The sequence below is a fragment of the Enoplosus armatus genome, chromosome 10 (assembly GCF_043641665.1).
Source record: "Enoplosus armatus isolate fEnoArm2 chromosome 10, fEnoArm2.hap1, whole genome shotgun sequence".
Classification (NCBI taxonomy): domain Eukaryota; kingdom Metazoa; phylum Chordata; class Actinopteri; order Centrarchiformes; family Enoplosidae; genus Enoplosus; species Enoplosus armatus.
The window spans coordinates 5,947,621-5,968,758 of record NC_092189.1 but is presented as its reverse complement, the minus strand read 5'-3'; the positions used below and the strand labels follow the sequence as shown (position 1 = coordinate 5,968,758).

General features: G+C 43.7%; 2 protein-coding genes across 2 annotated transcripts; one reads left to right on the top strand and one right to left on the bottom strand.

Annotated features, from left to right (window-relative positions):
• Positions 1-46: 46 nt before the first annotated feature.
• Positions 47-10,754, bottom strand: LOC139291685 (terminal nucleotidyltransferase 5C). The gene is made up of 6 exons (XM_070913789.1): positions 10,558-10,754; positions 7,286-7,556; positions 6,586-6,891; positions 5,332-5,337; positions 3,588-4,110; positions 47-144 (listed from the first exon to the last, which is right to left on the bottom strand). Exons 1-6 carry the CDS (start codon positions 10,752-10,754, stop codon positions 47-49), a joined length of 1,401 nt encoding a protein of 466 aa, XP_070769890.1.
• Positions 10,755-11,817: 1,063 nt separating this feature from the next.
• Positions 11,818-16,163, top strand: LOC139290989 (charged multivesicular body protein 1b-like). The gene is made up of 8 exons (XM_070912852.1): positions 11,818-11,939; positions 12,306-12,403; positions 12,511-12,657; positions 13,869-13,937; positions 14,050-14,157; positions 14,297-14,340; positions 14,575-14,647; positions 15,362-16,163. The coding sequence occupies exons 1-8, from the start codon at positions 11,924-11,926 to the stop codon at positions 15,407-15,409; spliced, it is 603 nt and encodes a 200-aa protein (XP_070768953.1). The 5' UTR covers positions 11,818-11,923; the 3' UTR covers positions 15,410-16,163.
• The last annotated feature ends 4,975 nt before the right edge of the window (positions 16,164-21,138 follow it).

The window sequence follows — 21,138 nt, the reverse complement described above, 5'->3', positions numbered from 1 at the left end:
TTTTCTTGGCTGTTTTTCATCAAGGTTTTTATCCTCTTACCCTCAGCTAGAAGAGGACTGAGTCATAGCAGTCAGGGAAGCAGGTGGGTGGGAGGCACAGGGAGGGGGGCGGTGGGGAGGGAGGACTTGGGTAGTATGGGTTAAGGGGGGGTGAGGGGGAGGTTGTAGTGAATGAAAAAAAAAATTATGAATGGTGTATACTATGGATCCATTTCATTACTTGGTGTTCATCAGTCACAGAAACAACTATTCTGTCTGCAGAGGAGCATAAAACCCTCACAAATGATTATGGCTTCTATTAGTTGTGTGCCACTAAGTGTTTTATAATAGCAGGCTTCAGTGGTGACTGTAAACACAGCTCTCACATGACACTTTAAAGGGGCTGCTAATTGACAGAAAGTTACAGAGGAATTCATTTGGACGACAAGACGAAGGGAGATTCGTGATTATTCTTCATTCACACTTCAGATAGAGATAACATGTTTCGTGCCTTCAGCCTCTGCAAACCTCGACTTGATGCTTTTGTTTTCATTTGTGCTGCAGAGGCTTCATGTGCCCACAACCCATTCCTATTCGAACTCTGAGGCGTGAAAAAGACTTGGAGATCTGAACAACATAAACAGCCTTTTGCTTGTTTGTCAAACCTGTATGGGAGATTATGAAATGATTCAGAGAAGACAGTCAAATCAAATGTGTTGGCCAGAGCATGTGAGAGGCAGATGTGTGGGTGATGTTCTCTTTTTGTCTCAGTGAGTTTGTTGAGGGTGGATGGGTGGGCAGGCCATTAGGAAAATTGATGTGCATGCAGCTGTGTACGTGCGTGTGCTCGTACCTATGTGTGTGTGTGTGTGTGTGTGTGTGTGTGTGTGTGTGCGCCTGCTCTAACATCACTGCTGCCGTCACTGCAGCCAACTCACAGTGACTGACTGAAGGCCTGACAACCTCCCACGCTCTCCCCAACAACTCCCCTGCTCCTGCTCCTCTCGCCTCGCTTTATCCATAACCTCACCCCGCACTCTCTCCCTCTCTGTCCTTTTGTTTTCTGTCTCCCCCTCATCTCTATTTTCTCATCCATCCATCTCTCTGTCCGCTATCCTTATCTCTCATTTCACCCACCTTTTTTTTCCCCTTCTTTTTGCTTGTTTTCATCTCTCACCCCCTCATTTGGTGTGTGGGTCTTCCCTCTCTTCCGTCATGCTCTCTGCGCCCACCTCGCTGGCTGTCTCTGTCTCTATGGAAACCCCCGAGTGGACAAGAGTGGCTCAGAGGTCTGTGAGACACACTGATACAGACCCTATTAGATCACACGCTTTCTTTCTGTCCCAGAGAGCCGCACCCTTGCAACCTTGCACACACAAGTGCAAGCTTATACTGTGTGTAAATTGATGTTGTGTGACCATGCCACTAGCTGCCATCACACACGAGCCCCCCTCCTCACAGTGAGAGACGCCCCATCTCCCCTTGTGCCCATGACTTATCAGTGGTGTAAAAATGGAGGAAAGGGTGGAGGCAATGAGGGAGTAAGGAGTGAGCTCTATTGTTTCATTATACTGTAGGTCTCTTCAATTACCAGGTGGAGAAAGGGACCACCTGATGCCACCTCTGCACATATATTCCCTTCTGAAGCGCGCGCACACACACACACACACGTATACACATACTCTCTGGCCCCCTCCTCCCCTTTCAGTCTCACACCTCACGAACCATATTCTCCTCACATTTACACATTGTTGAGCCTGCTGTGTTGCGTAGAGCGTGCGTCATTCGTGTCCAAATACATCTAAAGGACAGGTGATTTGTGATAAGAGGCCTCAGACAGACAGAATTTCACAGCTTTGGGTCGCTCTCCTGGGCACCATCGTGATTTGACGGTCACGCTTAAGTGGATCATTGCAGAGCGCAATCATGGGGAGGATACGTCAGCTGTGCAGCGGGAAAAGTGGAAGGGGGGAGGTGGATGAGAATGGAGCAAAAAGACAAGAAAGTGATGTTGTGAAGGTTTGAGTTTCCCCTTTATTTTTTTATCAAAATGTACATGAATAAACTACAACAAAGGACTACATTAAAGAAGACATCAAAACGGGCAGCAATAACAGGGGTCAACAACTGAACACACACCCAACCCAGCCCCAGGCCCACCCCATTAAACCCCCCAGTGCAGTGAGATAAAGACATGCCAATGATGTCTCACATTTAGGCACTTGATTTCCCTACCAAACCATCTTTGGTCAGAGTTGTTGTTGCACTTATATTCAAACAGGTTTGAGGTGGATTTGAACTTGTTTCATGTTGATTCTGACTGCGTGAATTAGAGGATGCTTTGATTCATGCTGAGAGGAGTCACACCAGTTTAAATGTAATTCCTTCGGTTTAAGACAGATCTGCATCTGCCACTGTTTAGCGATGACCCAAAGATGGTTGTAACCTGGCCACCTCGGCAGAGTAAACTTTAGCATTAAATAAATCAACACTAGATGGTACAGTACTTCACATGGTTACAGAAAGGACTCCACAAGGAAACGAATCAAGCACTACATCTTAACACAATTTACCTGAAAACAATGCAGTGTATCCGCACACGATATACTGTAATCAATACGCTGTACAGTCTATTGCAAAGGCATTGTTGTTGGCATTTTTCTGTAGGAACTAACCAGTCTGTTTACCACTGAGTATTATCTTGGAAAGTCTTGCAAAAATAGATCAATTTTTATTAAATTAAAAGCCTTTGCTTTGACTTCAGGATGTGATGTATATATATATTTAGCTACTCATGCATTGTCTAACTTTGTGTGCATACAGTATACTGTATGTATGTTTGCGTGTATGCATGTGTGTGTGTTTGTCTGTATGTGTTGTGCATGCATGTGTGAGTTCTGATGAAAGTACTGTACACACTGGTAGACTTGTCCCTCAGTATTTTTTCTGAACACACCCCTTCAGTAAAGGTTTAACAAAGTTACATTAAACTGTTTAAGAAGCATAGTAGTCACACAGTATTTGGCAGTGAGAGAACAGTCCTAATTTATCCATGCACAATATCAACCACAGGCAAGGTCCACATTCTGAACAAACCCATTAAGAACAACACAGTAAGAACATGAAAAGAGTGTACAAGGATTCAAGAACCTGGAAGTGTGTATTTTGTGTGTGTTTGTGTGTGTGTGTGTGTGTGTGTGTGTGTGTGTGTGTGAATGTCAACAGCGCAGTTGGTTCCCCAGGGAGACCAAAGGGCTATGACTCATGCAGTGCATACAGCATTTTCTGGAATTTTAACAATATCGGAAGAATTATTATTTTCCCACAAAGCCCAGATAATTACATATAATCATATTAGAACCTTACAGAGTACTCAGGGAGTTTACTGTAAAAACCCACTCAATCCCACCCCCATAGGTCTATTATAGACCAAACAGTTTATCCCTGGATTATATTTCCATTCTCCAGCTCTTTCTTCGTGGCAAGCACCTTCCCCTTGGTCGACTGTGTGTTTTGTGTAATTGCGTGTGTTTGTGTGTGTGTTTAGACTAGTCCAGTCTGTGAGTGCAGGTGTAAGGGGTACGGTTGGTAAAGCAGAGTTGATCCCCCCTGGGGTATGTAATAGCTGCAGTAGCTGGGTTCTGCTAAATAGGGGGCACTGTGCTCAGCAAGGTATGGGGCAGGCTGGTAGAAGCATGTCACATGGTCTGTGTTGGGGATAATGTTCTGCTCTCCTAGAACCTTCAGTGCCAGCACTGTGATCATGTTCAGCGTCTGACGCCTCTCGTGTCCCATCAGACACACTGTGCTGTCGTCTACCACGCGACGCAGCGTCATCAGGTACTGGTACTTGCTTCTCTCCTCGCCGATAAAGTGGTTCTTCAAGTAGGACAGGATCTTCCTCTGCTGCTCCTGCACATCAGGGAAATCGATGAAAAAGCGTGAGCACATGTAGCGCTCCAGTGTCTTTATCTGAGTCTCGCTGGCCGGCCGGTAGTCCCTGACCAACAGGTTGCTGTATTTCAACAAGCCACCACCTCGAATCTCCTCAGGGTTCCTGGTAGCGATTAGGCGGTAGCGCAGGTGGTCCATAGCTGCCTCAAAGTCACCGTACATGCTCTCTGCCAGGACCTCGACAGCAGGGACCGAGCCAGATGCCTGTGGAGCGTTGCTCTGTTCAGGCATGTCTATGGTTACCTTAGGGGCCTCTTTGTTCTCAGGCACGGAGCTGGATGCCTCATCGACTTGTGGAGGGGCAGATTCCCCTGGGCCTCCAGACTGAGAGTGAGGCAGCACATGTGAGGTTGAGCTCGGGATTGTGATTGGAAAAGAGACAGGCTCTGCAACCCGAGGCAACGATGAGATATAATCTTGTTCCTTTTTATCCTCCAACTGTAGGAGAGGAATTCCTGGCTTAGGGGAGGACTCTTTAATCTGTTCCTCACTGTCTGTATTCAGTATCAAAGGCTCCATGTCTGAAGATACCTGAGGTACAAGGTCCTCTGACTCCACCGGCGGAGTGAGGCAGAGGAGGGGAGGGCTGAGGCAGGGTGAAGGGGGGCTAAGACAGAGTGGAGGAGGGCTGAGGCTTAGCATAGGAGGGGTGAGGTAAGGAGGTGAGCTGAGGCAGGATGAGGTAGGGCTGCAACTCAGGGGTGGAGAGCTAAAGCTGGTAGCAGGGCTGATGGTGCTCAGCATCGGAGATGGGAGGCAGTGAGATGGTGGGGTCAGACATGGGGGAGGGCTGAGGCTGGGGGGCGAGGGAGTGAAGCAGGGAGGGGAAAGACTGAGTACGGGAGTGGTGAGACAGGAAACAGGAGGGGTGACACAGTGGGAAGAAGAGGGTGAACTAAGTGTGGTCTCTTGTAGGCTGCCGTTTGGCTGATTCAAGTCCATCTTTTTGGTCGGTAGTTCTCTGTTTTCATCTTCATCGCTGAGCTCAACTTCTGAGGTATGTACAAGTTCTTGGGTGTTTGAGCTGGACGTATCAGTGTGTGAAACTAATGTGTCCACTGAGTCAAGAGGCTCTGATTGTTCAGGTGCAGGGACAGTTTCTCTAGGGTTGGACTGGCTTTGCTCATCAAAAGCCACATGTGTAGATGGTGTCTCTTCTAGGCTCTGAATACTGGTCTCACATGAACTCTCTGTGATTAGCTCAGAGGATGATGGCTCTTGAGGTAAAGCTGATATGGGATCTGCAACGAAGTCGGAGGTTATATCAGGGGCTGGATCAGGAGCTGAGGTAAGGTCTGGGTTTGAAGCTAGGTTACTGAAAAAGTTGGGTTCAGGCCCAGGGTTTGTTTCAGTAGAGATACTGGTTGTTGGGGTAGTTGTAGGGTCTGAACTTGGAGCTGTTGGCTTTGGGTCAAAGGCTATCTCAGGTTCAGGGCTAGGGCAGGGATTTAGATCTAGACAGGGTGCTATGACAGGTTCGCTTTCAGAGACTGGACTGGGGTAAGGATTGGTGGCAACCTTTCTACACATCCTCCGAGGGGGTTTGGGAGAGGAGTGTTTGAGCACCACCATGTGAGATAGTCTATCTGAGGCCTTACTAGAGGGAGAGGAGGAGGTCTTTTTGTCAGAAACAAGGCTGGGTGGTGCAGGTAAAATATCCTGAGTATCTGGGGGGCTGACGGAATCAAGTGTGTTTGGTGTTTTATCTGAGTTGTCTGTGTGTAGTGTGCTGTGAATCTCAAGTGTATCCTGTGTGTCGTGAAGTGTAAGAGATATGGAAGAGGTGGAGCAGGAACAATCAATATCCTGTGCGTCTTCTATGTCTTTTGCTTCTGATGCAAAAATCTCTTCTGTCATTTCACTTATTTCTGTGTCATTTTCCGTCTCTGCTTCCTCTCCTGTCTCTGTTTCTACTTTCCTTTCATCTGCTAACTGTGCCTCCATCTTTGCATGTGATGATGTGCTAGAGTCTGGAGCAGACACATGTTGTGTTTTATCTTCCTCGTTGCTTCTCTGATCCTCGCTGAAACACTTAGAGAAGTCTGTGCTGTGCCATTCTTCTGCCAGGTTTAGAGACTCTGTCTGGGTTTTGTTTGAGGTTTTTGGCGGCTCGGACTGTCCCATCTGCTCTGTGAGTTCTTTCTGTTCCTCGGGGGGGTTCGTGTGGTTAGATTGTTCTTTCTGGACAGAGAGTTCCTTGTGATTTGAGTGTGCTGGTTGTTGGCCATCACAGGGCTGTGTTTGCTCTGACTGTTCTGGCTCGTGTCTGAGTTCAATCTGAGCTGGTGGTTCACTTTTCTCAGAGGTTTGTTTCTTTTCTGACAAAAGGTTTAGAGATGTCTGGTCAGAGACGTCTGTCTCAATGAGGTTTTCTCTGTGTTCTGACGCTTCTTTCAGCTCTGCAGGTGTTTCCTCTTTGTTGTCTTTTTCAACTTCGGAGGGTTTTGTCTGGTTCGAATGTTCAGCTTGTTGTGAGTGGTCTGTCTGGGACTCCTTTTCATGTACCTCATCTCTCTGTTGTGTCTGGCTGATCTGAGTCCCCTCTTTGCTGGATAAGTCTCTACCAGTGGACTTCTCTGTGTCTGGAGCAGTGGCCTGTTTGAGCAGAGAGGGAGAGTCTTTAGTCTGATTCTCAGCAGGCTGGTCTTTAACATCAAATGTATTTTTTTTGTGCTGTGAATCCTGCTGCATGTAGGACTCCAGGAGTCGATCCAGAATAATCTGGAAGGAGTCAACGCTGAACTCAAACTGCCGTCTCAGCGTGCTCACAAATTTGAGCTCCAGGTTTTTGCCGCTGTTGTTTGAGAGTGAGATGAGGCTCCAGCGGTCGTGTTCGTTGAAGACCTTGACCATTTTCTGGACGTAGGCCTCCTTCATTGTAGCGCTGCTTATCCGCTCCCTGTTGACCCCAGCAGGTAGACAGTCCAGCAAGCAGCCCAGCACTGACTCTTTGATCACCTGCAAGGAGAAGACGTCAACAACATGACAGCTACAACTAATGACTGCAATCTGAGTGCAATTATGCTTGTATCATTCAACTGATGCTCTTGTGGTTTAGTTTTCTGTATAATGCAGTTAAAAATATTAAAAACCAGTACTATTGATTCAGCCTTATGGTAAAATGTTCCACAATTAAATTACGGTTTGGATTACAATAACTTTATTAAATCATTGTCAATAAAGCACCACAAAAATCATTACTGCAACACTCTAGAGAAACCAGAGATTCAGTGCTGTGCTCAATACATAATACAGCAGAATGAATGCTGGTTAATGCAGATGATTGAACCCCAACGCTCAACTCTTATTATATTGACCATTGACCATTGGCCAAGTAGTATAGTAATTATACCTGGAACTCCTCCTGACTGGGCAACTCCACTCCAAAGATGATGTCCAGGTCCTTGTAGCTCGTTCCGTTGTCTCGGACGAGGACGTGGCTGGCCGTGGAGCCATTCAGACGAACATCTCTTACTGTGATTCCCTGCTTCTGCAGCCTGGCCCGCACAGCTATGATGATGTCTCGAGGACGCAGCTCCAGAGTGGGAAAGTTCCCGCGGCCGTGAATGGGAACCACATCTGACAAAACCTGATGGAGGACCTCCACCTGCTCAGCGTTCAGGCTGTGGAACCGCTGACTGGATTTGGTTTCAGACATGCTGCTGCCCTGAAGGGAGGGGAGGAGGACGACAATGAGAGTTTATTACAACTCCCCAACAAAATGTGCTATGTGTCTCTCTGTCTCTCTCACACACACTTAGCACTAACTCACACTCATATGCACACTCCCTACCAGTCTGCTGTCTGCAAGTCACAGCTTGGCTGACAGCTTTTCCACAATGCTAATGTAACTGCTGTGTTGACAAGCTGACACATGGAGCGATCCACATAGATGTGCTTTGCATAAATATTCTTCCACTGCTCAACCAGATCACCACAAATCAAGAGGAAGTGTTTGACTGAAATCACAGAATAAATATAAAAATACACTTATACTCAATTATTGTGAAGGATAATAATAGTAATAATAATAACTTAATTAAATCTAAACTAAATCTTTGTTTATTGTTTCCACCAGAGGAGCAAGGGTTAAGCAGAATGAGTCATCTCCAGCAGACTGCATTAATCACACCAACGTCACTAATTAAAGACACACATCTGTTTTTGTCTCCGTGTTTGCAGCACATGATGTGTATACATTACAAACACTGACTCCCACACGCATTCATGTGAGTGCACACAAGCTTTTGTATAACACCTTTTGTAAATTGTTGTACAAATTGGAACAAAGTGGGATTTAATATCGGCCAATTATTTTTGTTTGGCTTCCACATGTGTAATCCTCCCAGCAGTTAACGCACGCAGCCTCTGCATCCACCAAGTCCATCGATCAATCTCTGCAAACTAGACATATTTTCCAATAAACCAAATAACATTTGCCAAACCAAGTCAGCCAGAGGAGTCTCTGTTATGGGATTGAGTGTGTGATTGTGGGCACATGTAAATGTTTCAGGGAATGAGTGCCCGTGTTTGAGAGTGCAACTGTGGTTCATAGCAGCCCATTATGATCTATTGTTTGCTTTAATCAATAGATGTCACTCAGTGCTACAGCTGAATGCTGCTGATTGCTATGATTTGTCAATACCAGCAGGGTAAACATTGGGATACTAATGAGCAGTAATGGGATGCTTTCTGGTAGCAGTTTGTCAGACATCAGAGGGCTATAGTCTGTAACAACCACAAATAATCTATTATAGGGAGTGTTTATAAAGCCTCTAATTCATGTTGCGCACATTTCAATAAACACTAAAGAACAGTACTTCACTCCATAGCATCTGTAAAGCTACAAAAGGCAACATCTCTGCTCATTCAAAAATAACTGAGTGTGCTTACCAGGAGACAAAGAAGTTGAGTCTGAGAAGCTTCTAAAAAAAACAGTTGTGGATAAGACATCTGTCTGTGCCCCCACCTTAATAAGTTGCAAAAAGCAGTAATCATACATCCAGATGCGATAAATACAGTTCCAGATGTTGACACTGATCATATACACAATGAAACAATGTGTTGAGGAGGCAGAGAGGTACTGCGGGACTGTTTTCCAGCTAGCCCCTGTGTCTCCCCCTCCCCTTTCGCACTCTTCTGCAAACTTGCAGCCTGAGTGACTCATCCAGGCGTATCGGCTCAGCTCGCACATAATCTATGGCCACTGGAAACCCAACAAATCGGAGGGTCTCATACACACTGGACTAAATCCAAAACAAACACAAACAATAATGCTTCTGTAAACTTAGGTTGCCGTCTCCAGTATAAAATCTATCTAAGTAGTCTACAGGAAAACAAACAATTCTGTCCTGTGGACATAAACTCTAGATAAAGCCAGAGTAGCCCTCTGTGTCCCTGACTTTTTAAATTATATAGTGATCTTGTATGTATCTAAACATCATTTTTTTCTCTTACATTCACTTAAACAATTATGATCCCACGAACTATGGTTAAACAACTCAGTATTTGTTGTCAAGCAATGTTGTATAAAATATATATAGGCTAGAATATAGGATCATTAAAATGTTACTGATAAACTTGTGCCCTGACAATACTTTTCCAAAGAATAATGGGAGTTGTTTCCCCATAAAATAACCACCAACTGGAGGTTATAGTTTATCTTCTGTACTGTTTCACAGTCTGTCAACACTGGAACTGATCCAGTGCCCTGCTGAATTTCACCTTGCCCTGCTGGTCTTCACTCTAATCACCTAATCACGCACTTACTACTCCTGAGATACCGGTTGAGGGCAATTAACCGCAATTAAGTGATACAGGGCAGACGTACTTCTGAGTAGAAGGATTAAAAACACATTAGACACCGGTTTGTAAGCTCCATGCAGTGAATTACACAACTTTACAGAGCTGAAGGTTCTTACCTGTTGCTGTGGCATTTGAGGGAGCGACTGGCTCCTGGCTTGACAGAAGGACGAAACCTCGGGTATCCACCGAGCTTCAGGTCCGAGGAGTCTGTGTCTCTTGTACGTGGGTTTGTCTCTCTCTTGAAGTCCCTACCCACTCCGGTTAGGCTCGTTGCTGATGCGGCTCTGTCCCTGGCTATAAGGCATATGAGGCTAGAGTCTGTGCGCGAGTTCATTCGGGCGCTGTCCAGGAGCTCGCGTGGTGCTGAAATGAAGACTGAAATGAGTCCTCGCGCTCTTGTTTTCTCCTCCGGCCGCCCGGAGCGTAACGCAGTTTCCATAGCGACCTGCCGTCATTCAGTTATGACTGGGGAGTGTGTGTGCGCGTGTGTGTGTGTGTGTGTGTGTGTACACCAGTCTACGGTCACAACAATGATGGTGGAGTTGTGTGTGGTGCTGGTGGCGCGTGGGGCGTTAACAGGTGTAATATAATGTGTGCCCGTCTTAAAAATAAATGTTTAAAATACGAGCTAAATTCAGAACCGAGAGCAGGGACCTTCAGCTAAAGCCTGAGCATTGTACTGCCTGAATGAATGACTGTACAGACTCTCCGGGTAATTACAACCTTAAGTAAGCCGGTCGAATGGAGAAGCACTTTATTGTGTGCCTGCTCTGGTGTGTTTAAATGGACTGAAATACACAGCGTCACCTCAAATGTTACACCGTGGCTGTGACGGGGTTGAGGCCAGACCTAACCCTAACAGCTAGCTCAAACCTCAGGGAGGCAACCTCGGAGGACCCTGCTATTAAGCCGTCAGTTGAACTCGTAGGCTGGTTTTGGGGGACGTTTTTGAAACACCTCTCATTCACTGCTTCACTCTCCCTCGCGCACACATCTATATGTAGTGCTGTGTCCATTCAGAGTATCAGCAGATACAGTATGAGTCATCCATGCTGCTCCCTCCCCCTGACCCAGCCGTTAATCCCCCCTACCCCAGCCCCCTTAGGCTGGCCGGTGTACGCACACACCGGAACCTTTTTTTTCTCTCCGGACAACCACAGATCCTGTTTCTCCTCATGCTGCCTTTTCTTGTCGTGTGTTCCATCTCTTCAGCACCAACTAGCCTAAATCCCTCTAAGTGTCCCCGTCAGCTCACAGACCAGTCCAGACTACCATTCTCTCCATGCAAAACTCTACAAAGAACGGTTACAGATGTTACATACTCAGAAATAAAGAGAAAGAAACATGTTTGAAAGCGTTAAAGCAGGCAGCGAGTGTCTCTGTAGAAAAGGTCAATTTACTCCTTCGCCAAAAAAGCACAAATGACGTCACTAGACGTGTACCACAACCTACCGATACCGGGTACAAACTATTTTTAGCCAGGATGGAACTTGTCTGCCTTGGACACGCGCGCCCGTCCACTTCTCGAACAGTCGTGACGTAGGAGGCGCGAGCACGCCATGCAAAATCGTGACCGTGTGACGACGGTGAAAGGTAGACAGTAGCGATTGTATTCAAAGATAAAGACAAGTCAAGATAGTTCCCGTATCATGGTCTAGCCACATGTCTATGGGTCCAACCATCGCTCCGGCGAATCGATGCTATTATCCAGTAGAAAAGGCAATTCATATCGCGCATGGACCCATTATAATTAACTCATAGGCTGGGTATATAATATGAAGGGGGATTTGTGAATAGTGAGTACTGCTTAAACATCAAGTGCCGCGCATGCGTCACATGAGAACGTCTAATTTTCAATGTTGCATGAGCTGTTTACGAAGTTTTTTCTTACCTGAATGAATTACAAAAGCTCTACCGCACGAAAAATTATGTTCCAGCAATTACGAGACAGTCGTTTTGACTGCGAGACAAATGCGGAACTGCCACTCTGCCCAACTGATTTTGAGCAAATGCGGAAGTACGCAGAAGTGAAGACTCTGGCCTTGCTACAGTGACGAATGTACGCTAGCTTGGAAATAAAATCAAAACAAACAGTTCTGGGAAATAAGTGAGTGGCTGGATGTACTTTGTAACGTTAACGTTACATAACCAGACTGAGTAGTTGTCTCAGAAAGAGACCTTCATCATGTCGAATATGGAGAGTATCCTTTCATGTGAAGTCTAACATGCATAACGGTAGATACTGTCTCCTAGCAGTAGCAGTGGGTATACAAATGTAAGATTGGTTTGGTATCTAACACTTAGTCCTGTTTTGCAGTAACTGTTAGCTTGTCAGTTCTGCCCAGTCATTCAGTGATGAAGGAAAACGGTGGTAGGCTAACTAGCTCGCCCAATTTGATGACTCTTTGATTAAATCTGTACTTGTTTAGGAAAATCAATGTGTCTTGCCTGCACTGAGTTGGGTTGGATTAGCTCAATGTCTTTGGGTGCTTCAGTTTATATTCAGTATATGTTTTATCATCCTAATACCACTACTAAAATTAACCATCCCTTGACTAGCCACACAGAACACTTGTTCAACCTCAAGTTTGCTGCCAAGGAGCTGCAGCGCAACTCCAAGAAATGTGACAAAGAGGAAAGGGCAGAAAAATCTAAAGTGAAGCAGGTGGGCATGTTAAACTGTGGATTTACTGGAGACGAGGATCCAGGGACTAGCTGGGCGATCAGTGAAGCTATAGACGTGTATGTACTTCTCTTTACTTTGTTTCTCAGGCCATCCACAAGGGTAACATGGAGGCAGCCAGGATCCATGCAGAGAACGCCATCCGTCAGAAGCACCAGTCCATCAACTTCTTGAGGATGAGTGCACGTGTGGATGCTGTGGCTTCCAGGGTCCAGACGGCTGTCACTATGAACCAGGTCAGGATTGCAGGTCAATGGTTTATAGAAGACTTGTTTTCTGATGTTACGTAAAACAGTTAAATGACAACATACCTATTCTTTTTGCTGCAGTCACTCATCCGTTTTTCAAGATAAACTCTTCTTCAGAGTGTTGCCAGATAATTTATGTGCAGAGGCTTGTACTGTCTGCTGTAGGGAAAAATCAACTCCACCACGAATGATGATTCCATCTTGTTTCCTACCTTTTACATTTAATGTCATGCCTGGTTAACATTATTTTTGGGGCCATTTCCTGCCTTTATTAGATTGCAATAATAGAAAGAGATGAATAGAAAGGAGGTGAGAGATTGGCAACAAAGGCTCATGGTGAGTGTCTTAACCCCTAAGCCAGGGTGGCGGCCCAGCATTGTAACTTCTGAAAAACAACAGATCCAGACAGTAGCTATCCACTTTATTAACCCAACGGCCTCCTGGGTAGATATATTGAGAATGACCCTCTATATTCACTGACAAAGATGTAGAAATCAAATGGCCTTTCCCTCATAATAATTATGTGCTTATACGGTATATGTACATATATACATCTTATTTCAGAAGGTGAACAGCTGCAGAGTGTAATTCACTCACTCAAAAGTCCTACACAAAGGAGTCAAAGGAAGAGAGTGAGCGGAAAAAGGCTAGCAGACATGCAAACAAAAAGCCACCAGTTACATAATGTCATTAGATGTGCTTTAGACTTAAGGCTTTTAACTTCTAGCTCTTATGAGTGACAGCCTCTTTAAATTCCTTTCATTATCTACTCTGTTTCATAGAATATAACTTGTCTATAGAGATGGAAGCACAGTGTGAGATGGCATTGCCGAAAAACACCCCTTACAACCTCAGTATGTTGTTGTAATACTGCTGCCTGTCTCATGAAACATTAACACAATAGTATTATATGATCACCTCAATTACCATAATTTTGACATCTATTTGTGCGCTGGTTTTCCTCCTTGAAACATTAGGGATGCTTTTAGGATGAGAGGTAGTCATGGCTGAGTATCTGGTTAAAAAGGTAAAAGTGACACCTAGTGGAAATTTAAGGATACATCACTTTAAGCTATTCCATGTTAACATCCATCTCCCTTTCTGACTTCAAATACCCTGATCCTGTTTTGAATCACAAGAAAAGTAAAAAGTGAGAAGCAGCCTCAGCACTTTATTTTATGCTGTTTTTTCCCCCCCAGGTATCTAAATCCATGTCGGGAGTGGTCAAGTCTATGGATTCTACACTGAAAAGCATGAACTTGGAGAAGGTAAAAAGCTGACATGAGCACAGACAGACACATACACACAAACAAAGTGGAACAGAATATGTTAATTAAGATTTTTGGGAATGTTGTTTTCTGTGTTGATCTTTCTCTACAGATCTCTGCATTAATGGACAAGTTTGAAAACCAATTTGAAACTCTGGATGTGCAGACAGCTCAAATGGAAGACACAATGGGCAACACCACTACTCTGACTACACCTCAGGTATTATAAGCACTCTCCTCTTACAACCAGGGAAGACTCTGCGCCTGTGGCCACTTATGAAGGCTTAACCCCAGTAATAATTCAGACATTGAATCCTCTAAACACATATTTTTGAAATTATTGTTTGCTTGGTTCCTAGAATGAAGTGGATATGCTGTTGCATGAGATGGCTGATGAAGCAGGGTGAGTATGGCCCATATCCCCAAACAATTTGAAAATAATAACAGTAGTTTATTTATACTTTATTTAAAGGACTTTCATATAAAAATCTTGGAAGGAAAATCTCTTTACAATCTGTTTACAAAAAAGCCCCTTAAGAATAATGCTACAATTTTGATATCCCCCATTTTGTTGATTTTCTTTAAGAGCTAAGCAGCCAAGCAGAAATGATGGTGAAACTGTTGTGTGTTTTTTTAGGTTGGATCTTAACCTGGAGCTTCCTGCAGGCCAGACTACCTCACTGGCTTCATCTGTGGCATCACCAGAGCAGGTAACACATCCACTCTTATCGTTATGCTGTTGCTATTTTTGGTGTTTTTACATCCCAGAAACAGAAATTCACACATTATCTTCAGTTACTAGTGTCACTCAAATGGAAATTTAAAGTGATACTCCACTGAAACACTCCCTTTAATTATGTACAGTACATAGGTTCTAACATTGACAAGTCTTCCCAATGAACAAAATTATTAAAATATCCACAGAAAGTTCTGAAAACACTCCTCTGTCTTCATGGAGAGTGATAGCGTGACACAGAAGCCTTTTTTCATCTGAACAATGACTGGAACATTGCGATCATACGGATCAATGGCAGAAAGGTGGATTGTGTGGCAGGAAGTATGAGCAAGTTGTTCCTAAATATGTTTTGATACATTTTCCATTATGACAACTCACCAGTGGAATCCACTGTAACCAGCAGAATTCAAGATGACCACAGCAGCTGTTCGTGAGACATAACTACAAAATGTATGCCTCCACCTTTCAAGCCTGTTACGATTGACTGATATTCTGAGAAGTATCACTTTATGTGCCATTTCTTGAGCTGCCCCACTGACTGATTTTATTTCAGCCACTAATACTATAATAAGATAAAGATAGGAGTGGAGTTTGAGAGGAAAATATTTGTCTCAAAATATTACCAATACAATAGTATCTTTGTCCAGATCTGCCCGTTACTGTTTTACCTGTTTTGTGTTGTTTTCAGGATGAGCTCTCCCAGAGGCTGTCCAGACTGCGAGACCAGGTGTCATAATGACGTAGAAAATGACGAGATCACGAGGAGAGAGGAGAGCAGGAGAAGCAAGAAGAGACAGGGAGTGAAAAAGTGGAGAACAAACAAAACGAAAGGTGCCATGTGCCTGCAAGCTCTGTGCCCTCCTCTGAGCTGCAGGAGAAATAAAGAGCTGTCTCATAACAGAAAAGGACCGAGAGGAAGCAACATGATATTTACAGTCCTTCTATAGTAATGTTCATATGCACACTCATATTTAACATGTATTCTGATTATTTATTAGCTCAGCAATAGGACACTACTGTGCTGGTATGGTTCTTTATTTTAAGGTGGTGTAAGTTGGACATATTCCCTGATGGGATTCTTTGTGCAAATCATTGAGGAAAAAACAATTGTGTACTGTTTAATAGCTAATACCTCTTTCCAAACTGGTTATGCACTATGTATAAAATGCAAAGACCAATATATTTATTTATTTATTTATTTATTTACTGAGTGACTGACTGGATATTGCTAAGAGCATGCTTGTATCAGAATGTCCTGCATGACTGAAGATGTGGGGACCTCTAGTATTGCTGCCTTGTCCTTTTGTGTTTTGCTCCAGATTTTGGCTGCACTGCTGGAACTCAAACGTATTTTATTTGTTATATTTCACCCAAAAAGAGGGCTCATTGTAAATGTTTGCCTTGAGTATGCTTTTGAGAAAGCTGGAATATCATTGATTTTCTGCATGTAGCAGTAACCACTCTCAAACCACGCACTTATATGCAGCAACAGAGAGTCATTAAAAAAGTTTTTAAGACGTTTTACTTGTCACATTTTTTGACAGTTTATAGCTGTGTTTTTGCATCTCTGCTGCATGCCTCCCTGTCCCTCCTTTTTCCATTTTACCCCTCCTCTTTCTCTCCTCCAACAGGGAACAGATGAGAGGTCAAAGGTGTCACCTGTAGAGGAAGCGGCCTTCTGCCGCTCGCATGCCAGTGCCTCATTTTACACACACACACACACACACACACACACACACACACACACAGAGTTTTCCATATTCCAGGGGGAGGCGAGACTCAGCTGGGAGCCATTACAGGTGCTGTCCAAGCACACACAAATATCTATACATGAACACACCCGCAGCCCCGTAGCTGATGGGAGTCCTCCAGAGTGACACTCAGCCACCTCTGACCCTCTTTGTGTCCTTCCTAATCATCATCAGCACACACTTAACTACATTCACAATCATCATCAGTGCCCCCAGACTGACACAAGTCTCTATTTTGCCTATTACGCACATACTTCTTCAAGTCCTCAGTCGTTATAGTTATCCAGAAAAACACTGGCCCCAGTGATCCAGCAGCTGTCAGTCATTTCTGCCAGGAGTTAGATCACCTGGAATTAAAATTCCATGTCCCTCTGCTGTCAGAGCCACAAAATCTATTTGGTAAGTTTTGTTTTAAATCTATTTCTAACCTTCAGTGGCCATCTCTTTAAGTATGATTAAAGCCAGGAGAGTCTTTCATGGCCTGTTTTCTCTCCGCTTTGTGCATCTCAACATGTGTGCAGGGATGCTTCTTCCAGATGTGCTGGAGACAGCGCCTGCATGAGCACTGCTCTGGGGGAAACCTGTGTTTGTGGATGTGTGGGTGTCAGGTGTTGATACCTAGTGGCTTTCTTCCTCACTCCTAGAGGAGCGGTACTTGCTGACAGGCAGGGATCCGGTGGGCCGGTGGTCTTGTCCCTGTGGCTGACCTGTAGCTGCTCAGAGCCACACACGCTGGCTCTGTGAAAAAGCTCTAATTACAACAAGGGGGATTGGTTAGACTACTACATGATTCACACACAGGATATGAAACAATATGTCCAGATGGTTAGTCACGAGCTTTTCAGCAGGAAAAGATGCGTGTTGCTGAAGCCCAGTTTCTTGAGAATAAAATTTGATGTAACACTATTTTACAGGTCTGTAATTTCTGAGTCATTTTCAAGAGACATTTTCTTGAAACAACTATGTAATTTGACACGTATTGGAAAATGGAGACAGTGTTCACCAGGAAAACTTGCCATTGTTTATTTCAGCATAACTTAGAGTGTCTTTTAGTCAGTGCACATCAGGTCAGCTGGACATGGAAAAATGTGAAATTTGTCTGCGGGCAAGCGCACAATTAAACATACAGAATATTAATGATAACGTTTTCAATAATAAACTAATAATGAATTAATGTTTATGTGTGTTTTTGAAAGAACAATAAATCAGATGAAGACATTTGAAGATGTCACCATGGGCAAGTTGGCTCTGGCAAGTTGTGATGAGCATTATTTCACTACTTTTTAAGGTTTCATACACTAAATGATTAATCAATTATTTGAAAAAAGAATGCAGATTTATTTATTCATTATTTATCGAAATAATCTCTAGTTGCAGCCCTACTTGCGTTTAAATGGAGCAGTTCTGTCTAGAAAATTCCCATTTCCCCCAGGATTAGTACCAGATTACATGGTTATTCCTAGGAAACTTCCTGAGAAATTATAAAAAAAAATTTAAGAATTAGTGACCTGCAAAATATAGTGTTACCAGATGTCCTTATGTGAACTTCAACTTAAATCTTTATGCTGCATATTTATAGTATATATTATGAGAATTTTATATATAGCACATATAATATAAACAAGTATATGTGTATATTGTTTTTTGTTTTGTTTATATTCTTTGTGGTGTACCTTTTAAAGTTGTTTTATAGTGACAGTTCTTCTGTTACAGCGTATCATCAGTTCAGTGTAGACAGTTTAGAGACTCATCATCTATTTAAGGTGGAGTTTGAGATGGAAAAGTTTCATACAGTGAGGCAGGACAGGCTCCTTTTTCCTCTTTTCCTCTCCTTGTCCTCTGTCTCCTCCTCAGCCTCCAATTTGAAATATTCTATTACAATGCGTGAAGGGTCAGGTCAAACACAGGAAGCCGAGCTGATTGGTTCTACTTGGATATCGACGGGCATGTGTGACCAATCGTTGCTGCCCAGGGCTTTCCCCACTCTCCATCTGCTGCTGCTGCTGCTGCTGATAAGTGTGTGTCTAATCGTTCCAGTCCAAGGCTCTCCCCAGTTTCCACTCACCTCTTGACCATTGCTTCCTGTCAGATGTGTTAACGCTGCTTTTAATCAGTTTTACTGTCTCGTGCACACACACACACGCGCATGGATACAGCTGGCCCTATCCATCCCTGCTCTCCAGAGCACGCTTCATTAAGATTTCACCTCACCCCATCACCCACCCCGATATCTCTTACAGTCAAACAACCCGTGAACATGGACATGTAGCCTTGGCTTCTACTCTTTATTGAGGCTGTCTGCCCGTCTTTGTGTCTACACACATGAATGCAGCATGGACTGTGTGCCACGCCTCATTATTACATTACAGTTCATCACCTCACATAGGCAACTGCCGCCTCAGGCTAAATCAAACAAAGAGAGAGTTCTCATTTGCCCCATGTGCTTCAAACTGTAAACACTTTTCTTCTTTCTTTTCCTGGTTTGGCTCTCTAGGGTGCTCAGCAAATGTTAGCATGCTAACACACTAAACTAAGATGGTGAACACTATACCTGCTAAACATCCGACTAGCATTGCCATTGTGTGCATGTTAGCATACTGACATTAGCATGGCTGTAGACTCTTAGTCTTGTTTATATATCTTGCATGTTTCTATGTAGTATCAAAACAATGGAAGTAGTCGATATAAATGTGATCTTTAACATGTGGTGTCTTGAAAAAAGTATACACTATGTTAAAATGCAATTCAAATGAGAAATCATCCTCGTTAAATCGTTGTGCTTGTATTTACTTTCTTGTTGTAACCGACAAACTTCCACCCAGTTATTTCAAATTGAACACGCTGTAACTACAGCGTGTCTCACTTTGCTGGATTGTGTTGTAAATTCATTCTGGGTTAGGCCGTGAAGTTGAAGGGGTTAATAAGGTGTTACTCTAGTTGTTGACTGCTTATAATGAGAAAAAAAGGAAGAGATGAGATCTATTAATAGGACTTGTGCCTCTGGAATTACATTATTATTATACCAGTGGATATGACTGTTAGGAGTGTGTGTGTGTGTGTGTGTGTGTGTGTGTGTGTGTGTGGTGCATATGGTAAAACACTCTGCAGGTCTGCTGTTAGTCACACTCCCGCGTCTCAAATTGAATTAGCGTTGACAGCGCACAGCGCCAGCCGCGTGTATGTGTGTGTGCACTGGGGGCACTAGCTGTTGGCAAACTGTCTGTGTGTGTGTGTGTGTGTGTGTGTGTGTCTGTGTGTGTGTGTGTGTGTGAAACAGAAGAGAAAGAGGGCCTTCCCCCCTGAAATCAATTAAGCGAGTATAGGTCTGTAGTTGTGGGGGTAAGGGGGGCACATCCTGTAGAGGGCAGCCCAGACAGACAGCACCATCTGGGGCAGCAGGCGGGTCGACCCTGGGTTGAGACATGAAAGAAGTGGGGCGAGGATAAGAGGAGAGGAGAGTCCAGGCCAACATTAAATCATTCTTTTCTCTCCACCCCGTACCCTCACCCCAGCCCCTCATCTGCCATCCGATACATCAGCCACGGAGCATCATTCTCACTCAATCACTGTCCGTCTCTTTCCTTATTCCCCCCTCTCTCTGCTGTATCTGTCCCAGGAGTGATAACCTGTCATACACAGGAAGCAAAAAGAGGTACGAACCATCTATTCCTCTGTCAGAGATATGGGCAAAGAGAAAAAGAATATCTCACATCTCTTGTTCTAAAAGGGTTGATTTATAGTTCTGCATAAAATAAAAACACTGGCAGAGGTCCTCTCTCTCTCTCACACACACACTCACACAAATGCACACATGCACCTGTAGAATCCCCCTCAGGTCCATCAGACGGGGGAAGGAATTAGCACATACACTCTCTCTTTTGGGGGGAGGGATGGACCCCGTGTGATGGACAGCCAGGGTCAGAGTGTGCGTTGTGTTTGTTGGTCATGAGCTGAGTGCTGACAGCCTTCTTTCAGCCACCCTGCACTCAAACACACAGCTCCACTGATGACTAAACGATCAGCCGAACAAGAACGGGTAAAGACTTTAAGTACATTAAGATGCCATGTTAAACAGGATCATTCATGTGACCCTGACTGTTCTAAAGCTAAAGTGAAGGTGGGTTTAGCAGATACAGGAGAATAGCAGTAATCAGATCCTTTAATCAAGTAAAAGTAGCAATACCACCATGTAAAGTACAAGTGTTATCAACAAAAGTAAAACTATGCAGAAAAAAATGGCCTCTGTCATTCTTATGTTAGTATAGATTAAATCATCAGATTTACTACAGATGTGTTAACATGGAATTTTAATATTGTAGCTGGCCGCTGTAGCTAGTGGAGCTAATTTTTTAACATAATGTTAATATTTTACATAATGTCTGGTAATTTTATTTACTATCTAACAATGCAGCAGATATTTTATGTTTGTCACGTTTTAAAATCTTAATCTGTAAAGTAACTACAACTATATAAGTATACTATATAAGTAGAAAAGTAGAAATACTCCACGATGAGTAAAAGTACAGCAGTTTTTGTAACGAAATGTTCTTTTTTTTTTATATTATCAAAACCTTGCTGTTCAAAGAAAACCATGTATTTGGAAATGTGATAATTTCAGGAAAATTGAATGATTAAGTGTTTCTTTATGGATTGAGAAAATTCTCCTAATTCTTAAAGTTAAGAATTAAGATGATCTAAAAATGCATTGTCACAC